The sequence below is a fragment of the Rana temporaria genome, chromosome 7 (assembly GCF_905171775.1).
Source record: "Rana temporaria chromosome 7, aRanTem1.1, whole genome shotgun sequence".
NCBI lineage: Eukaryota > Metazoa > Chordata > Amphibia > Anura > Ranidae > Rana > Rana temporaria.
The window spans coordinates 172327270-172341891 of NC_053495.1; the positions used below are offsets into that span (position 1 = coordinate 172327270).

The 14622-nt window shown below is 42.4% G+C and overlaps 1 protein-coding gene across 3 annotated transcripts in view; it reads left to right on the forward strand.

The window, feature by feature from the left end:
* CC2D1B (coiled-coil and C2 domain containing 1B) overlaps positions 1–14622 on the forward strand; it is a 63285-nt gene that overhangs the window by 38103 nt on the left and 10560 nt on the right. For all 3 annotated transcript variants that reach the window (XM_040360473.1, XM_040360474.1, XM_040360475.1), the window contains exons 13-19: positions 1640–1764; positions 4910–5060; positions 5161–5333; positions 6282–6407; positions 7411–7469; positions 10340–10456; positions 11540–11613. In XM_040360473.1, the coding sequence (XP_040216407.1) occupies positions 1640–1764; positions 4910–5060; positions 5161–5333; positions 6282–6407; positions 7411–7469; positions 10340–10456; positions 11540–11613 (825 nt within the window). The remainder of the gene's footprint in view (positions 1–1639; positions 1765–4909; positions 5061–5160; positions 5334–6281; positions 6408–7410; positions 7470–10339; positions 10457–11539; positions 11614–14622) is intronic.

Sequence of the window (14622 nt, forward strand, 5' to 3'; positions counted from 1 at the left end):
GTCCGTCTGCATCAGTTCCGTTCCACCGGACGGAAGAAAAATAGGGTTTTCTTCCGTCCGAAAACCGGATCCCGACGGACGCTAGCGGATGCTCCATCCGCTAACGGACGCGTTCCCATAGGGATTCATTACAAGTCCGTTAACGGACTTGTAATAAACGGACAGGCGGAACGGACGTCTGAAAGTGGCCTAAGACTTAACTTCCCAGGAGTGTCAATTCCCTGGTTTCCTGCTGTGCTATGTGGTTTCCTCTACCAGCTGCTGTGTTACTACAGTATACAGTAGTGGTGTAGGGGCTTGGCTGGTTGAATCACGTTTGACATGTGGGACTTTAGTTTACGTGCTCTTCAGGCATCATTTTTTCTTTGCTACTGCAGCGATCAGCAGCACAGGCAGCAGGAGAGGTGAGCATTCCAAGTCTTTGCATAGGACAAGTGTACTTAAAGTTATATGAGCAGGTGACGTTACAAATGTAGCTCCTCCTCCTGTACGCGTTTCGTCCAAAGGGACTTCGTCAGCGGAGACATGTAAAAAAAATGCTGGAAAACGTGACAGTTTTGGCTGGTAAAATCATAAAATATATGTATTTAGATTTTGTTTACAGCCGTGGTTAATTAGAGTTGACAGCCTTCCTATGCTGTTGCCATCTCTGCTATAAGACAGATGGCCCAGTGAATCACAGAGCAATAAAGTGATGGAATCTTCTGTATTATGGCATGGGTTGTCAAGGGACAACTTCGGACCAGTTCACAAGGAGTAACATGGGGAATAAATGTGTGTTTTTTTTATACATTATCACATGTAGCATATTGGTAGTACATGAAAAACAGCATGATGCATTGGCTCATTCTTATTTTCAGTGGCATTCGAACTTGCCTAGGCACTTATATGTGAACTAGTAGTGTGCTGTGGTTTTTACATGCATTGTAGTATAGCAACCCATTCGTAATAAATTGGGTGCTAATGAACTTTAATAGACAAAAAATAAACTCACATTACCCTTTTATTGCATGCAATGTGTTGAGTGCTACTGTACAGTGTGTTGGAGTGGCTTTTGCAATGGATAGCACCACTCTGCAAATGTACCCACTCTCCCTAATGCTGGCCATACACTATACAAAAAATCAGCCGAACCCATTTTCGATAAACAAACATTCGGCCGTGAGCGCAAACGATGGTGCTATCATGTAATGATCGATAAATCATTCAGAGGACATAAATAAAAAAAATTTGATTCTTTTTTTTTTTTTTTACATATACCTAGTGCAGACAGTTCGCACGGGAAACACATTAACCGTTTTCAATTTATCGTTCGTTCGGCAGAAAATTTCCAAACTTGTCATTTGTTTTTTCTGCTCTAAAACGTCCCAATGATTATCGATTTTGTGCCCATTAACTGTCCGAAAAACGAAGAACTGTCTAAATGACCGAATTTCGGACAATTTTTCGTACAGTGTATGGCCAGCATATGAACTCGGAACCCTAAGACATTACAGGTCACCAACGCTCAGCTAATCTATATTCTATTTGGAGTGGACTTCTCTCCTTTTTTGGAGTGAGAGGAAACATTTTATTTCGGCTTCAGTCTCCTTACCACGTAGAAAAACTTTCTTGGTAAAAGAATGTGAATTCTTTGTAGGGTTTCCTCCATTCCCTGGCATGGAGAGCGCAGGAGATGTGGGCAGTGTGGAGAAAGCTTTGGAAGCTGCTCAGAAGTTGGCACAAGCTGGTGAGGACGATGGAGCTGAAGATGAAGAGGAGGAGGTAGGCAATTCTTGATTATTGAATCTCTAAACTATTCACATTAGTTATCCCTTGAATCCTCTGATTTGACCCACACAGGGTTTTGTTTTTCAAGCTCTCTTATCCAGTAATAAAAACTGTAGCATCATACACTGTTCAAATACCCATATGCATACTGTTTTACCTTCCAAAGGTAAAGGCAGTCTCATACAAGCACGCCTTATCTGGTGAGCTCCTTGTTCACTGGACGAGGGGGCAATGCTAATTTGCTGTCAGGTGAGCAGTTTTGAGCTGTAGGGGGCGACATAAGAAGTTGCATTGTTAAACCAGGCAGTTGGTTACCTGTCTGGTTCTGTGGTTTCTGTGTATATAGACTGCGCTGCTAAATATGTGAATCAAGATTATTAAACAGTTTACCACATATATAAAAGTGCAAAAAAATAATAAATGAACAGCACCAAAAATACAACTAAAGTCCAATGTATCAGTAAGTCCCATTGAAATAAAACGTGATCACTTCCAGGTGACCCCACATGGATATACACTCGCCACAATGGATGGGCCTTCTATTGCTAGATAGGTCTCGTTGCACTTCTTTTTTTTTTTTTTTCTTTTTTTTTTGACCCACGGTGTATCTTATTACCAACTTGATCATTTACATGTACCAGGATGTGGTTTCTTTTCAATGCCATACACAACCAGTCAAATAACTGTATTGGGGAAAAGGTTCATTGTGCAAAGCAGACAGTTTTTAATAAACCATATAAAACCTTACAGTTGCACTGCACTCACATGTATATGTGTCCAAAGACTGGCAGCGGGTACAAACAGTGCTTATGGTTAAGATGGCTGCCGCCAGCCCCCAGACCAGAAGCCGGCTTGCGCTCCAGTGATGGGATGTAAGGTATCGACTGCCTCGTCTAGTTTTGTCTGTAATTGGATGTCTACCTGAATGGTTTATATCAGGGATATGCAATTAGTGGGCCTCCAGCTGTTGCAAAACTACAAGTCCCATCATGCCTTTGCCTCTGGGTGTCATGCTTGTGGCTGTCAGAATCTTGCTATGCCTCATGGGACTTGTAGTTCTGCAACAGCTGGAGGTCTGCTATATCCCTGGTTTATATGGTCTTTCCTAAGTTATTTTTATTTCTCTTTTTTTTTATTTTTTTTAATAAATCACACATCAGATTATTCCAATGTCACACATTCAGCCATGCATCATGTGACATTAAGGAGCTGTGGTACATATTTCATGGACTTCCTCTTACACACATTGTTGTTCACAAGAAGAGCTGTGCCATATGACAGAAACTTGAGGTTGAGTCTGAATATCGTGGCTGTTGTGGGAATAAAAACAAACTATTGCTTAATTAGTTCAGGGAGTGAGTTCCACTGCAAGTCTCTGCTTTTCGCAATCCTATTTCTTCTACTTTTTCCATCATATCATTTTTTTACATTTTTTTTTAACATTCTTTACTGCTTGCTTCCATTAGCTATGATCCTTGGCTATGGCATTCTATTCACACAAATTTCATACCAAAGAAAAAATCCAACAGGTTTTTGGAAAGGAGAATGAAGAGATTGGCAGTGCTTGAGGTCTTTGTCAACTGTTTGTTTACTTTTCACTATGAAAATGGGTAACTGCACTTGTCAAGGAATTTTAGAAGATCCTAAGAACTTCTTAAAATGATACCATAGACACAAGCCCAAAGCTTGTCAACATCGGCCCTGAATCTGGTTCACATCTTTGGCCCTGGTGGAGTGCGGTGCATCATTTTAAACCATTTCCTCAGAAAGCCAAAGTCTAAAGTCTAACATGTTTATCAGAATTTCTCTTCGATTTCTGTCGAAAAATCTTCAGCCTGAAGCACGGCGCAGTGGCTGAAAGGGAGCTTTACTGAGAACTTGTCGGCTTTGAGATCTTGCAAACTCCGCAGGTAGTGCCATGGTTGGTATTAGAATCCACAACCCTAGTGCTGCTAGGCAGAAGTGCCAACCACTTAGCCACTGTGCTGCCCCAGGTTACAAACCTATAACTCTTATTCCCTCTACTTTGCTAGCACCTTAAAATGTTTGTGTGGGCTATTTGAAAATACCATTAAAGTGTTTTTGTAAATCCAATAAAACCTTGTATATTCCCTAAAATGTTAATGAAATTTCAAAAGACATTTAATTTTTTTATTGTGCAGCTTTAAAGAGGTTCTAAAGGCTCAAAGTTGTTTTACCTTCATGCATTTCACGCATGAAGGTAAAAAACCTTCTGTGTGCAGCGCCCCTCTCCTAAATACTTACCTAAGCCCAATCTTCCTATGGCGATGTCACAAAAACCTTGGCTCTCCGGGCTCCCTCCCTAACTGAGCCAATCAGGACAGAGTGGGGGCAGGGCCAAGCCGTGGCTCTGCGTGTAAATGGACACGAGGAGCCACGGTTCGGGAGCGAGCCTGTTTGGGTGCCCCCATTGCAAGCTGCTTGCTCTGGTTGGCACTTGGCAGGAGGGGCCAGGAGCACCGGTGTGGGACCCAAGAACAGGAGGATTGGAGCTCCTCCATGCAAAACCATTGCACAGAGCAGGCAAGTATAAGATGTTTGTTTGTTATTTTTTTTTATTCCATTTAATATAACTTTAATTTAATAAAGGGGAGGTTCACACAAAAAGTGAACCTCCGCTTTTTGAATCCCTCCCCCCCTTCGGTGACACATTTGGCACCTTTCAGGGGGGTGCAGATACCTGTCTGAGACAGGTATTTGCATCACTTCCGGGTCTGATCCCCGTGGGGAATCCAGCCTGTGACGTCACTCCCCCCGCTGTCTTCTGGAAAACACTGTTCCCAGGAGAAAGCGGGGACCAGTGACGGTGCGCCGCGATCCTCGCGCATGCGCAGTAGGGAATCGGGCAGTGAAGCTACAAATACGGCAGCTGCTGACTTAAAAAAAAAAAAAACGGCGGAACCTCCGCTTTTTTAAACACTTCCTGTAATGAAGTTCCTTGTTCAGGCACTTTCTGTTCTAGGATGGCAATGCTTTGTCTCCTAATTGTACGCCTGTGTTGTCACCATTTGACATGGGCTTATGGTAAAGACTACAAGTACTTTTAAAAAAAAAATGTTTACAGTTTAAAATGAACATGCAGCATGGAACCTTAAAGTTATGAGTTCTATTTTATTAGGGTGAACAGCCAGCAAAGAAACCTGTCCCACAAAAGCCCATCCTGATTGTCAAACCACAGGTGTCACCAAACCTTCCACAGCAAGATGAGGCACCCCTTAAAACCAAAGGCACTGAAACCACAGACCCCACTGGGGACTTTCCCCCTGCAGGTATGAATAGACATCATGTACTGTACAAGAGCTCTGGGATTCTCTTCTTGTCCAAACACAGCTGACATTTCTGACTTTTGCCTGATTGTGACTCTTTCAGTACAAGAACAGCTGGAATTTCTGGAGAACCGCAGGAGACAGTACAGGAAAGCAGCTCTCCAAGCCAAGCAAAAAAACGACCTGGTCCTTGCCAAAGAGCACATGGTAGTTGTCCGTACTATCCAAGCTTCCATCGATAAAGTCAAGAGCGGGACCCTTGTTGACATTGCCAAGGTTGGTGCATCAACAGACATTAATTTCATTTGTTAACATACACTATATTACCAAAAGTATTGGGGCACCCGACTTTACATGAACTTTAATGGCATCCCAGTCTTAGTTTGTAGGGTTCAATATTAAGTTGGTCCACTCTTTGCAGCTATAACGGCTTGAACTCTTCTGGGAAGGCTGTCCACAAGGTTTAGGAGTCTATGGGAATGTTTGACCATTCTTCCAGAAGCGCATTTGTGAGGTCAGGCACTGATGTGGATGAGAAGGCCTGGCTTGCAGTCTCTGCTCTGATTTTATTTCAGAGGTGTTCTATAGGGTTGAGGTCACAACTGTGCAGGACAGTCAAGCTACTCCACCCCAAACTCATTCATCCATGTCTTTATGAACCTTGCTTTGTGCACTGGTCCAAACCATTTGGTGGAGGGGGGATTGTGGTGTGGGTTGTTCTTCAGGGGTTGGATTTGGCCCCTTAGTTACAGTGAGGGAAACTCTTAAGGCATCAGAATACCAAAACATTTTAGATAGTTTTATGCTCCCAACTTTGTTGGAACAGTTTGGGGATGGCCCCTTTGCACATGTTTTGCTGTATTCTGTCCAATTATTGCAATAGCAGGGGTCACAAATATATGCACTAACTTTGCTGAGAGGCAGCCTGATTTGCATTATGTGGGCTCTTGATTCTATCAGTAACTCGCTTGATATATCCATTTCACCATGGAAATGCACTTTAGACAGCAAACTAGTTGGAGTACTGTGGGGGATTCTTTCAACACTGGTTGAAAATGTGGAAATCGTGCATTATTGGCACTTCCTGAGGATTGTGAAAAACTCTATTAGTACATGTAGAAGATGACGGGATCCATTATTGCAGTTCATGAGCTGTGGTTCATCGTAGGTGTATTGTAACAGAATAGATCATCAAATTATTAATCAGGCTTTGCTTTTTCCCAGATCCCACCACCTCCAGCAGATGAGGACAATGACTTTGTTGTAATAGAACATGAAGATACAAGGTCACCACAGAACTCAGATGAAGTTTACTCTCAGTTGTTGAAGCTTCTTCAAGAACAGCATGAGGTACCTTGCACTAATGCCGCGTACACACGGTCGTTTTTTGTGATGGAAAAAAAACATTGTTTTTAAAAACGTCATTTAAAATGACCGTGTGTGGGGAAAACTTTGTTTTATGTCTTCTGAAACCCATTTCAAACCATGAGCATTAAAGTTGTTTTAAAGGCAGAAGGTTTTTTTTTTTATCTTCATGCACTCTATGCATTAAGATAAAAAACCTTCTGTGTGCAGCAGACCCCCTAATACCTGAGCCCCATCTCAGTCCAGCGATGTTGCACGAGAGACTCGGCTGTCCTGGACTCCCCTCCTCATTGGGTGAGACAGGAGCACAGTGCTATTGGCTCCCACTGCTGTCAATCAAAGTCAGCGAGCTAATGAGGAGAGAAAGGGGGTGGGGCCAGGCCACGGCTCTGTGTCTTAATGGACACAGGGGGCTACAGCTTGACTCGGGTGCCCCCATAGCAAGCTGCTTGCTTTGGGGCTGCTGAACAGGAGGGAGGGGCCAGGAGCACCAAAGAGGGACCCGAGAAGAGGAGGATCTGGGCTGCTCTGTGCAAAACCACTGCATAGAGCAGGTAAGTATAACAAGCTTGTTATTTTAAACGGGAAAAAAACAAGTCAGGACGCCCACTAACACACAGCTCCTTTCTCTATCTGCAAGTAGAGAGCGTCCTGACTCTCCTGCTCGCCCCCTCCCCCTCAAGGAAGGGGGCGAGCACGACACTCCACACCAGGGAGAAAGCCTTGCATTACTGTGTGTAGTTACAGACAGAAGAACAGAAAGTGAGGATTTCTCAGAAGAAATAAGGACATTTAAAAGCAATATCGAAGGATGAGGTAAGTGAAGGAGGACTGCACTAAGGTAAAGGAAGCTATTAGGGGATTTTTTTTTACCTTTACAACCCCTTTAAGCTGTTAAATATGTAGAAAGTATATATTTACAGACTTTGAATTAGATTAATCTTCAGGGGCTTTATGGACTGTCATTTAGTCTTTTTTTTATTCCTAGAAATGTTTGCGGTATTCCAAGCAGTTTACACAGATGGGAAATGTTACAGAAACCACAAGGTGAGTAAAGAGCCTCTACATCAGTAACCAGATCAGTTATAGAATGTAAAGATGGCCATAGACATTAGAGAATGAAGGCACATGTGTCTTAAACCAAAAATCCTGAAGATTAGAATAACACCATAGGTCCTGAAGCCTAGAATAACACTCAGCCCAAAGGGTACAGGACGAAACGCGACGGAAAGGACTACTGATGCCACTGTTTATGATTTTTATGAGCGCTTCTTGCATCACTGAAAATGTGAGTGAATCCCTTTCTTTTAATAAATACTATTGAATAATCCGCAGAATTACGTTATGTGCGCCCCTTCTTCTTTTTCCTTCCTCTTTTAATATGCACTGAATGGATACCCTGATATGATACTTTAAATTTGGAGCCTCTTCGTTGAACCTCCTGTACCCTTTGGGCTGAGTGTTATGCTAGGCTTCAGGACATATGGTACATCAAGATATCTAAGATATTCCTATTGGAGCTACATGACCTCTAACAAGCTAGTTTGACCTAGTGGGTATATGCTCACCTGGGTTTAATCTTTCCGGTAAGCCTTCAGACATTTGGTGGTGGACCTTCTATCAAATTTCTTTAGTCACTAAATTTATTGGACTTTTTTATGTGATTGGCACTTTAGTTTGTTTATTTAATACTTTGCAGCACAGTGGTCACATATGGTGTTAATCACTAATCTTGTAACACTAATTATTAGAGGTCGACCGATATATATGGGACGATATTTGGCGTTTTTTAATTAAAGCGGAAGTAAACCCATCGATGTAACACTTAAACAAACCTGTTAACATTCCCGGCATGCCGGGAATGCTAACTGCACATTGGTTGTGCTCTCAACCAAACTGTCAAACCATCCAATGGCTGGTGTCATAACTGATCACATGTGCAGCTTCATGGCAGTTGAAGATTGAACAAAGGCCAAGATGGCAGCTTCCTTGGCTGAAAAAGATAGGAGGGTTTACTTCCACTTTAATCGGCATCGGCAGATTTGTGCTGTAAAAAAAGCAATAAACTTCAGCAGTGCGACTTACAAAAAGCTTCTGTAATAGAAGTCAATGCAAGTTGCCTGAGAAGTTTCCCCCTCCTGGGCAGCCTGCCAAGTGTGAGAAAAGAATACAGTGTTGCTACTTATCAATGAACTGAACTCCAGGCTAAATCTTTTTTGACACTTGTTGATTACAAGTAAAAATCCTGTATTTTCTGCTAGAAAATCACTTGGAACCCCCAAACATTATATATATTTTTTTTAGCAGAGACCCTAGGAAATAAAATGGCTATTGCTGCAATATTTTATGTCACACAGTATTTGCACAGCGGTCTTTCAAACAAATTTTTTTTGGAAAAAATATGCTTTAACAAAAAAAAAAAAAAAAACTAAACAGTAAAGTTAGCCGATATTTTTTTTTTCATCCAAAAGTTTTGCTTACCTGTTTTTGTTTATTAGATTTTATATATATATATATATATATATATATATATATATATATATAAATAAAATCTAATAAACAAAAACAGGTAATCAAAACTTTTGGATGAAAAAAAAATATAGGCTAACTTTACTGTTTAGTTTTTTTTTTTTTATATATATAATATTTTTTAATTGTTTAATTATACATACAAGTGCACTGATTGGAGGCTTGTTGTGTTTAAAATAAATGTTTAAATTTAATAAATTTTCTGTATTACTTAGCAGAGTAATAATGGAACTTCCGCTTTTCCGAATTCCCCCCCCCCCCCTCCGGTGTCACATTTGGTACCTTTCAGGGGGAGGGGGGAGCAGATACCTGCGTAATCCCAGATTTGCTCCCTCTTCCAGGCATAGATCACCGCTGTGACCTACACCACATCTCGCGCTTACTCCGCCCCCAGCTTTCTTATGGGAGACGCGCAGGTCCCAGAACACAGCAGGGACTAGTGGGATCGCGCAGCGCGACTCGCGCATGCACAGTAGGGAACCAGGAAGTGAAGCCGCTAGACTTCACTTCCTGATTCCCTTACCGCAGATGGTGGCGGCAGCACCCGAGGGAGAGACCGGCTTCGGGTGCCAGCATTGCGGGCACCCAGGACAGGTAAGTGTCTATATATTAAAAGTCAACAGCTGCAGTATTTGTAGCTGCTGACTTTTATTTTATTTTCCGCAGAACTCCGCTGCTTTCACACTGAACCATCATTCTAGCGGCGCTATTTGGCTGCTAGCGGGGCGCTTATATTCCAGCTAGCGGCCGATGAAGGGGTTAAATGCTCCCATGTAGCGCCACTGCAGAATCGCTTTGCAGGCGCTTCGGCAGCCGTGCCCGTTCATCTCAATGGGCAGGAGTAGTGGAGGAGCCGGTATACATCGCTCCAAAGATGCTGCTTGCAGGACTAACTGTTAGATTTTATGAGATGAAGGGGGGGGGGGGGGAATCAGCCTAACATATCGGCCCCAAAAAACGGCATCATATATCGGCATCGGCCAGAGAAAAACCCATATCAGTCGACCTCTACTAATTATGATATCCATTTAGGATATCTCTTTCACATCATATTTATTTAGCGTTACACTTTTCTTTGTACATTATTTTATTTAAAAACTTTCTTGATCAATTTTGCTTTGTTAGCTGCTGTAAGTCTTCACTATTTAGACAGCGCGGTATTGTTTTTTCACATTTCAAATACTCCCTATAGGCAGCAGTAGGTAAAGTTTTAAGAAATTCTGTATCCTTCAATGGACTCCAAGAAAAATGTTAAATGCACAAATCCAATTTTTTGTTGTGTTTTATATTGTTGTTCACCAATTTGACAAACCTGAGAATTTGTAGAAAAAGTAAGAGCTCCTTGGGATAAATCTGCAGCAATGTGTGTTGTTGTGTTCTTGTGGCAGGTTTGAAAAAATGGCAGACGAATGCAAGAAGAATTGTGATATCCTTCACCTATCACAAGCTCAGGGCCGGGATCCACCTCCCTATCATTTTGAAGACAAGACATTGAGAATAGTCCGGTAACCATTTTGATTTATACGGATTGTGAGGAATGTTGAGAAGCCGTTTCGGGGCAGGCATAGGTCAGATCAAGCACCAGTAACTGGGTCAGTAATAGATCAGACCTATAAACGCTGAATGATCAGATCAGGCACGGGTCAGAAGTAACACCATAAATTAGACCTAACTCCAGTAACTGTTTGGGTCAGGCACAGGTCAGATCTAACACTAGTAACTCTTCAGGGCCGTCATAAAACAGATCTAAAACCAGTAACTTTTCAAATCTACAACCATTAAATGTTCAGCTTAGGCATGGGTCATGCCGCGTACACACGATCATTTTTCGGGTTGTAAAAAACAAAGTTTTTCAGGCTCTAGAAAAAACTATTTTTTTTTAACTTCATCATTAAAACAGCCTTGCCTACACACAATCGTGAAAAGAAAATGCTCTAGCAAAGCACGGTGACGTACAACAACATGTACAACGGCACTTTTAAAGAGGAAGTTCTATTCGGATGACGCCACCCTTTGGGCTGATTTCGTGTTAGTAAAAGACGATTTGCGCTTTTCTGTCTGTTACAGCGTGATGAATGTGCTATCTCCATTATGAACGGTAGTTTTACCAGAACGAGCGCTCCCCTCTCATAACGTGCTTCTGAGCATGTGCAAATTTTTCACTTCTTTAAAGCCCACACACGACCATTTTTTACAACCCGAAAAACGACAACGTTTAAAACGTCGTGAAAAAATAGAACATGTTCAAAAAAAAATTTGACAGTTTTTCAGAACCCGAAAAATGCTCTAAAGACCACACACGATCGTTTTTAATGACATTGAAAAAAAAATAGTTTTTTACAACCCGAAAAATTATCGTGTATACGCGGCATCAGACTCCAACACCAGTAACTTGTCAAATCTACAACCATTAGATTATGGGTTAGACTCCAACACCAGTAACTGTTCAGATACAGTGTCTATGTATTTTTCTTTTTAGATATAGTAAATAGTAAAATATTGAAATGAAAAAGTGTAGTTTATGTGTGAGTTATTTGGACCGATTGTTGGTTTGTATATAACTGATGATGATCCTTCTGTCCCAACAGAGTATTCTCGGAGCTAAGTAGTACAGAGATGTTGCTGATTATAGTACGAGGCATTAATCTTCCAGCCCCTGCAGGTGACATTTTTCTTGTCTCTGTCTCTTTCAATACTCCTTTAGCTGTTTATAATGAAATCTGGAGGAAAGCATGTTTGTCTAGCAAACCGCAAATATTTCTCAGCCATTTTCTTATCTTCTCTTTTGAGAGGAGAGGTGTCTTGTCTGTTTTTTTTTTGTTTTTTTTTTAAAGCCCAACTCCAGGCACATGAAAAAAAATACAAATTTTATATGCAAATTTTTGTGTAAGGGATGAGGAATAAGGTGTGAATTTTTACCTTCATTCCTCGCTCCATCAGGGTCCCTCCAGTGGTGCAACTGGTCCCCCCTGCCTCTTCTCCAAGGCCCTCCTGGCTGCAGTCACACTCCTGCCATCTGCAATTTCCCTCCTGCATTGCAAATTATGGATGCCGAGGGACCACCCATAGATCGGAGCGCTGGAGAGCGCCAGAGCTGGCCGGAGTGGGGGTAAGTCTTGTAGTCTTCTTGTCTGCCTCTAGGTGAAATAAAACATACCTGTGCACTGCTTGGAAGGATAGGGGCCCCCACTGCGAGTGTTTTTTTTTTTTTACCCATTCCTGAACTTGGGCTTTAAATAATGTGTATTGGCTTTGTATATTTATTGATTATTATGGTCAGAGCTAAATAGAATTAACAAAAACTGATTTTCTTTTTTTGCCAGGCAAATATGAGATGTTGAATATTCCTTATGTATGCTTATTTATATTCAGCAGGTGGCTTTTTAGGCACTTTCCATATGTGTTCTGTTCCCATCTCCTGTTGTAATGAAATTATATAGGAGGGTTGTGCACTGTTCTATGCAGTTTTATTGGGTGGCTTAACTCCTACAGCATGAAACAGCTCAGTTTTTCTGGATTCTGATAATAGAATTTGTATATCGGTTTATTTTACACCAATCCCAGTTTAGGCACACTTTTTTTTCTGAACCTACTGGCAGTGCCGATCCTGACCTCCCTGGGTCCCTAAGCAAAATGACATGGCACATGACGGCGCGGACGACACCGACATGTCACATTAAAGAAAGTTGAGAAGCGGGGGGAGGGGGTGTTCTGCTGTCGGAAATGACATCTTACTTTAATTTCGAGAAGCAGGGGGTGCTGACTTCTTACCTCTTCTCCCATGCAGCCAGCGAGTTGAGAAGCGGGGTGAGGGGGCGAAAATGACTTCTCACCAGGCGGGGCCTCTAGTAATTTGGGGGGCCCTTTGCAGCTTTGCGGGGCCCTAAACGGCTTGCATAGTTAGCCTATAGGGCGGATCAGCCCTGCCTACTGGAATAGCCTGGCTCAGTCTAGCATATTCGTTGTCTGATTTTTGCTGCCATTCTTAAGCCTTGTACACACGATTGGATTTCCATCAGACAAATCCATGGAATTTTGTGCGAAGGGTGTTGGCCATGAACTTGTTCTGCATACAGACGGCAGAACTTTTTCAGCCACCATACACAAAACAACGTAGTTTTTCTTCTCTTTAGCAATACCCTTTGGGCAACTTCTGCTAATGTTGTGCTATGGTTAGCATTGGTTCGGAGAATGCGTGTTTGTACTTTGGATTTTTTTCCGATTGACTTGTGTTCACGCGATCGGATAATCCAACGGCACACATTTGTTGTCGGAAAATTTGAAAGCATGCTATAAAACGATGGAGCGTACAACCGGTTGGATTTTCTGACAAAACCCTACCATCACGCATTTGTTGTCGGAAAATCAGATCGTGTGTAGGAGGATTTAGGGTCGTTGTCAATGGGTTTTGAGCTTGTGCTAATGGCATCAGTTTGACATCTGGTTGAGACGCTTCTGCTTCAAGTTGGTTTTACATGCCCATATAGGTAGATTCAGGTACGGCCGTGCAATGTTATGACGGCGTAGCCTAGCGTGTTTACACTACGCCGCCTTAAGTAAGAGAGGCAAGTACATGATTCTCAAAGCACATTCCTCCTTACTTAGGGCGGCGTAGTTTAATCGCGGCGGGCGTAAGGGTGCCTAATTCAAATTGGTTGGAGGGGGGCGTGTTGTATGGTAATGAGGCTTGACCTCACGTTTTCTGATGTTTTTTGCTACTGCGCATGCGCCGGGCGCCTACATTTCACAGTGCGCATTGCGGCCAAGTACGCCGTACGGGCCTATTGATTTCGACATGGACGTAAACTACGTAACTCCCGATTCACGGACGACTTGCGCAAACAACGTAAAAAATTCGAACCTCGCGGCGGGAACGGCGGCCATACATTAACATTGTTATTCCACCTCATAGGTGGAATAACTTTAGGCCGCCTAAGGCCTTACCGAAACTACGTAATTCGCCGGGCGTACGTTTGTGAATCGGCGTACAAGCTCATTTACATAATCTATGGAAGCGCCACCTAGCGGCCATCCGAAAAATTGCAATCTAAGATAGGACTGCGCAAGCCGGCCTATCTTAGATATGTTTAAGCGTATCTCTGTTTGAGCATACGCTTAAACATACGGCGGTGTAGATTCGGAGTTAGGTCGGCTTATCTACTGATAAGCCGGCCTAACTCTTTCTGAATCTACCTAACAGACTTGTATAAAGATGCAAAACCGCTTGAAGTGAATAAAAGCGTGTGAATACAGGCTTTTTCTACACTAGAATGGTGTCAGCTGGCGTGTCTGGCATGTCTACCTTCCCTGTATATAAATTGGCCAAATGAGTTCAGCTGAGCCTTTTCCCCTTGATTTTAAGGCTGTCCAAGGCAGCATTTAGGGGCCATTATGCTATACAAGTTTAGGATTTTTTTTTAACACAACGTAGTGAGGTTTGGTTTACTAACATTTCTGTATCTTCCTCTATGCTCTGATATGTGTATGGACCTCAAAGATTGGAGTTGGTTGGGCCCTGTCCTATTACCCTCACCCTGTGGCTGGGGTGTCTGCTAGAGCCTCTTTTTACTAGTGTTGCAGTAACAAGCACAATGTCATTTCGGAGAGACTCTGAATTGTAAATGCCAGTGATAATTGGCACTTCTCTGAACATACCTTGGTACATCAGTCA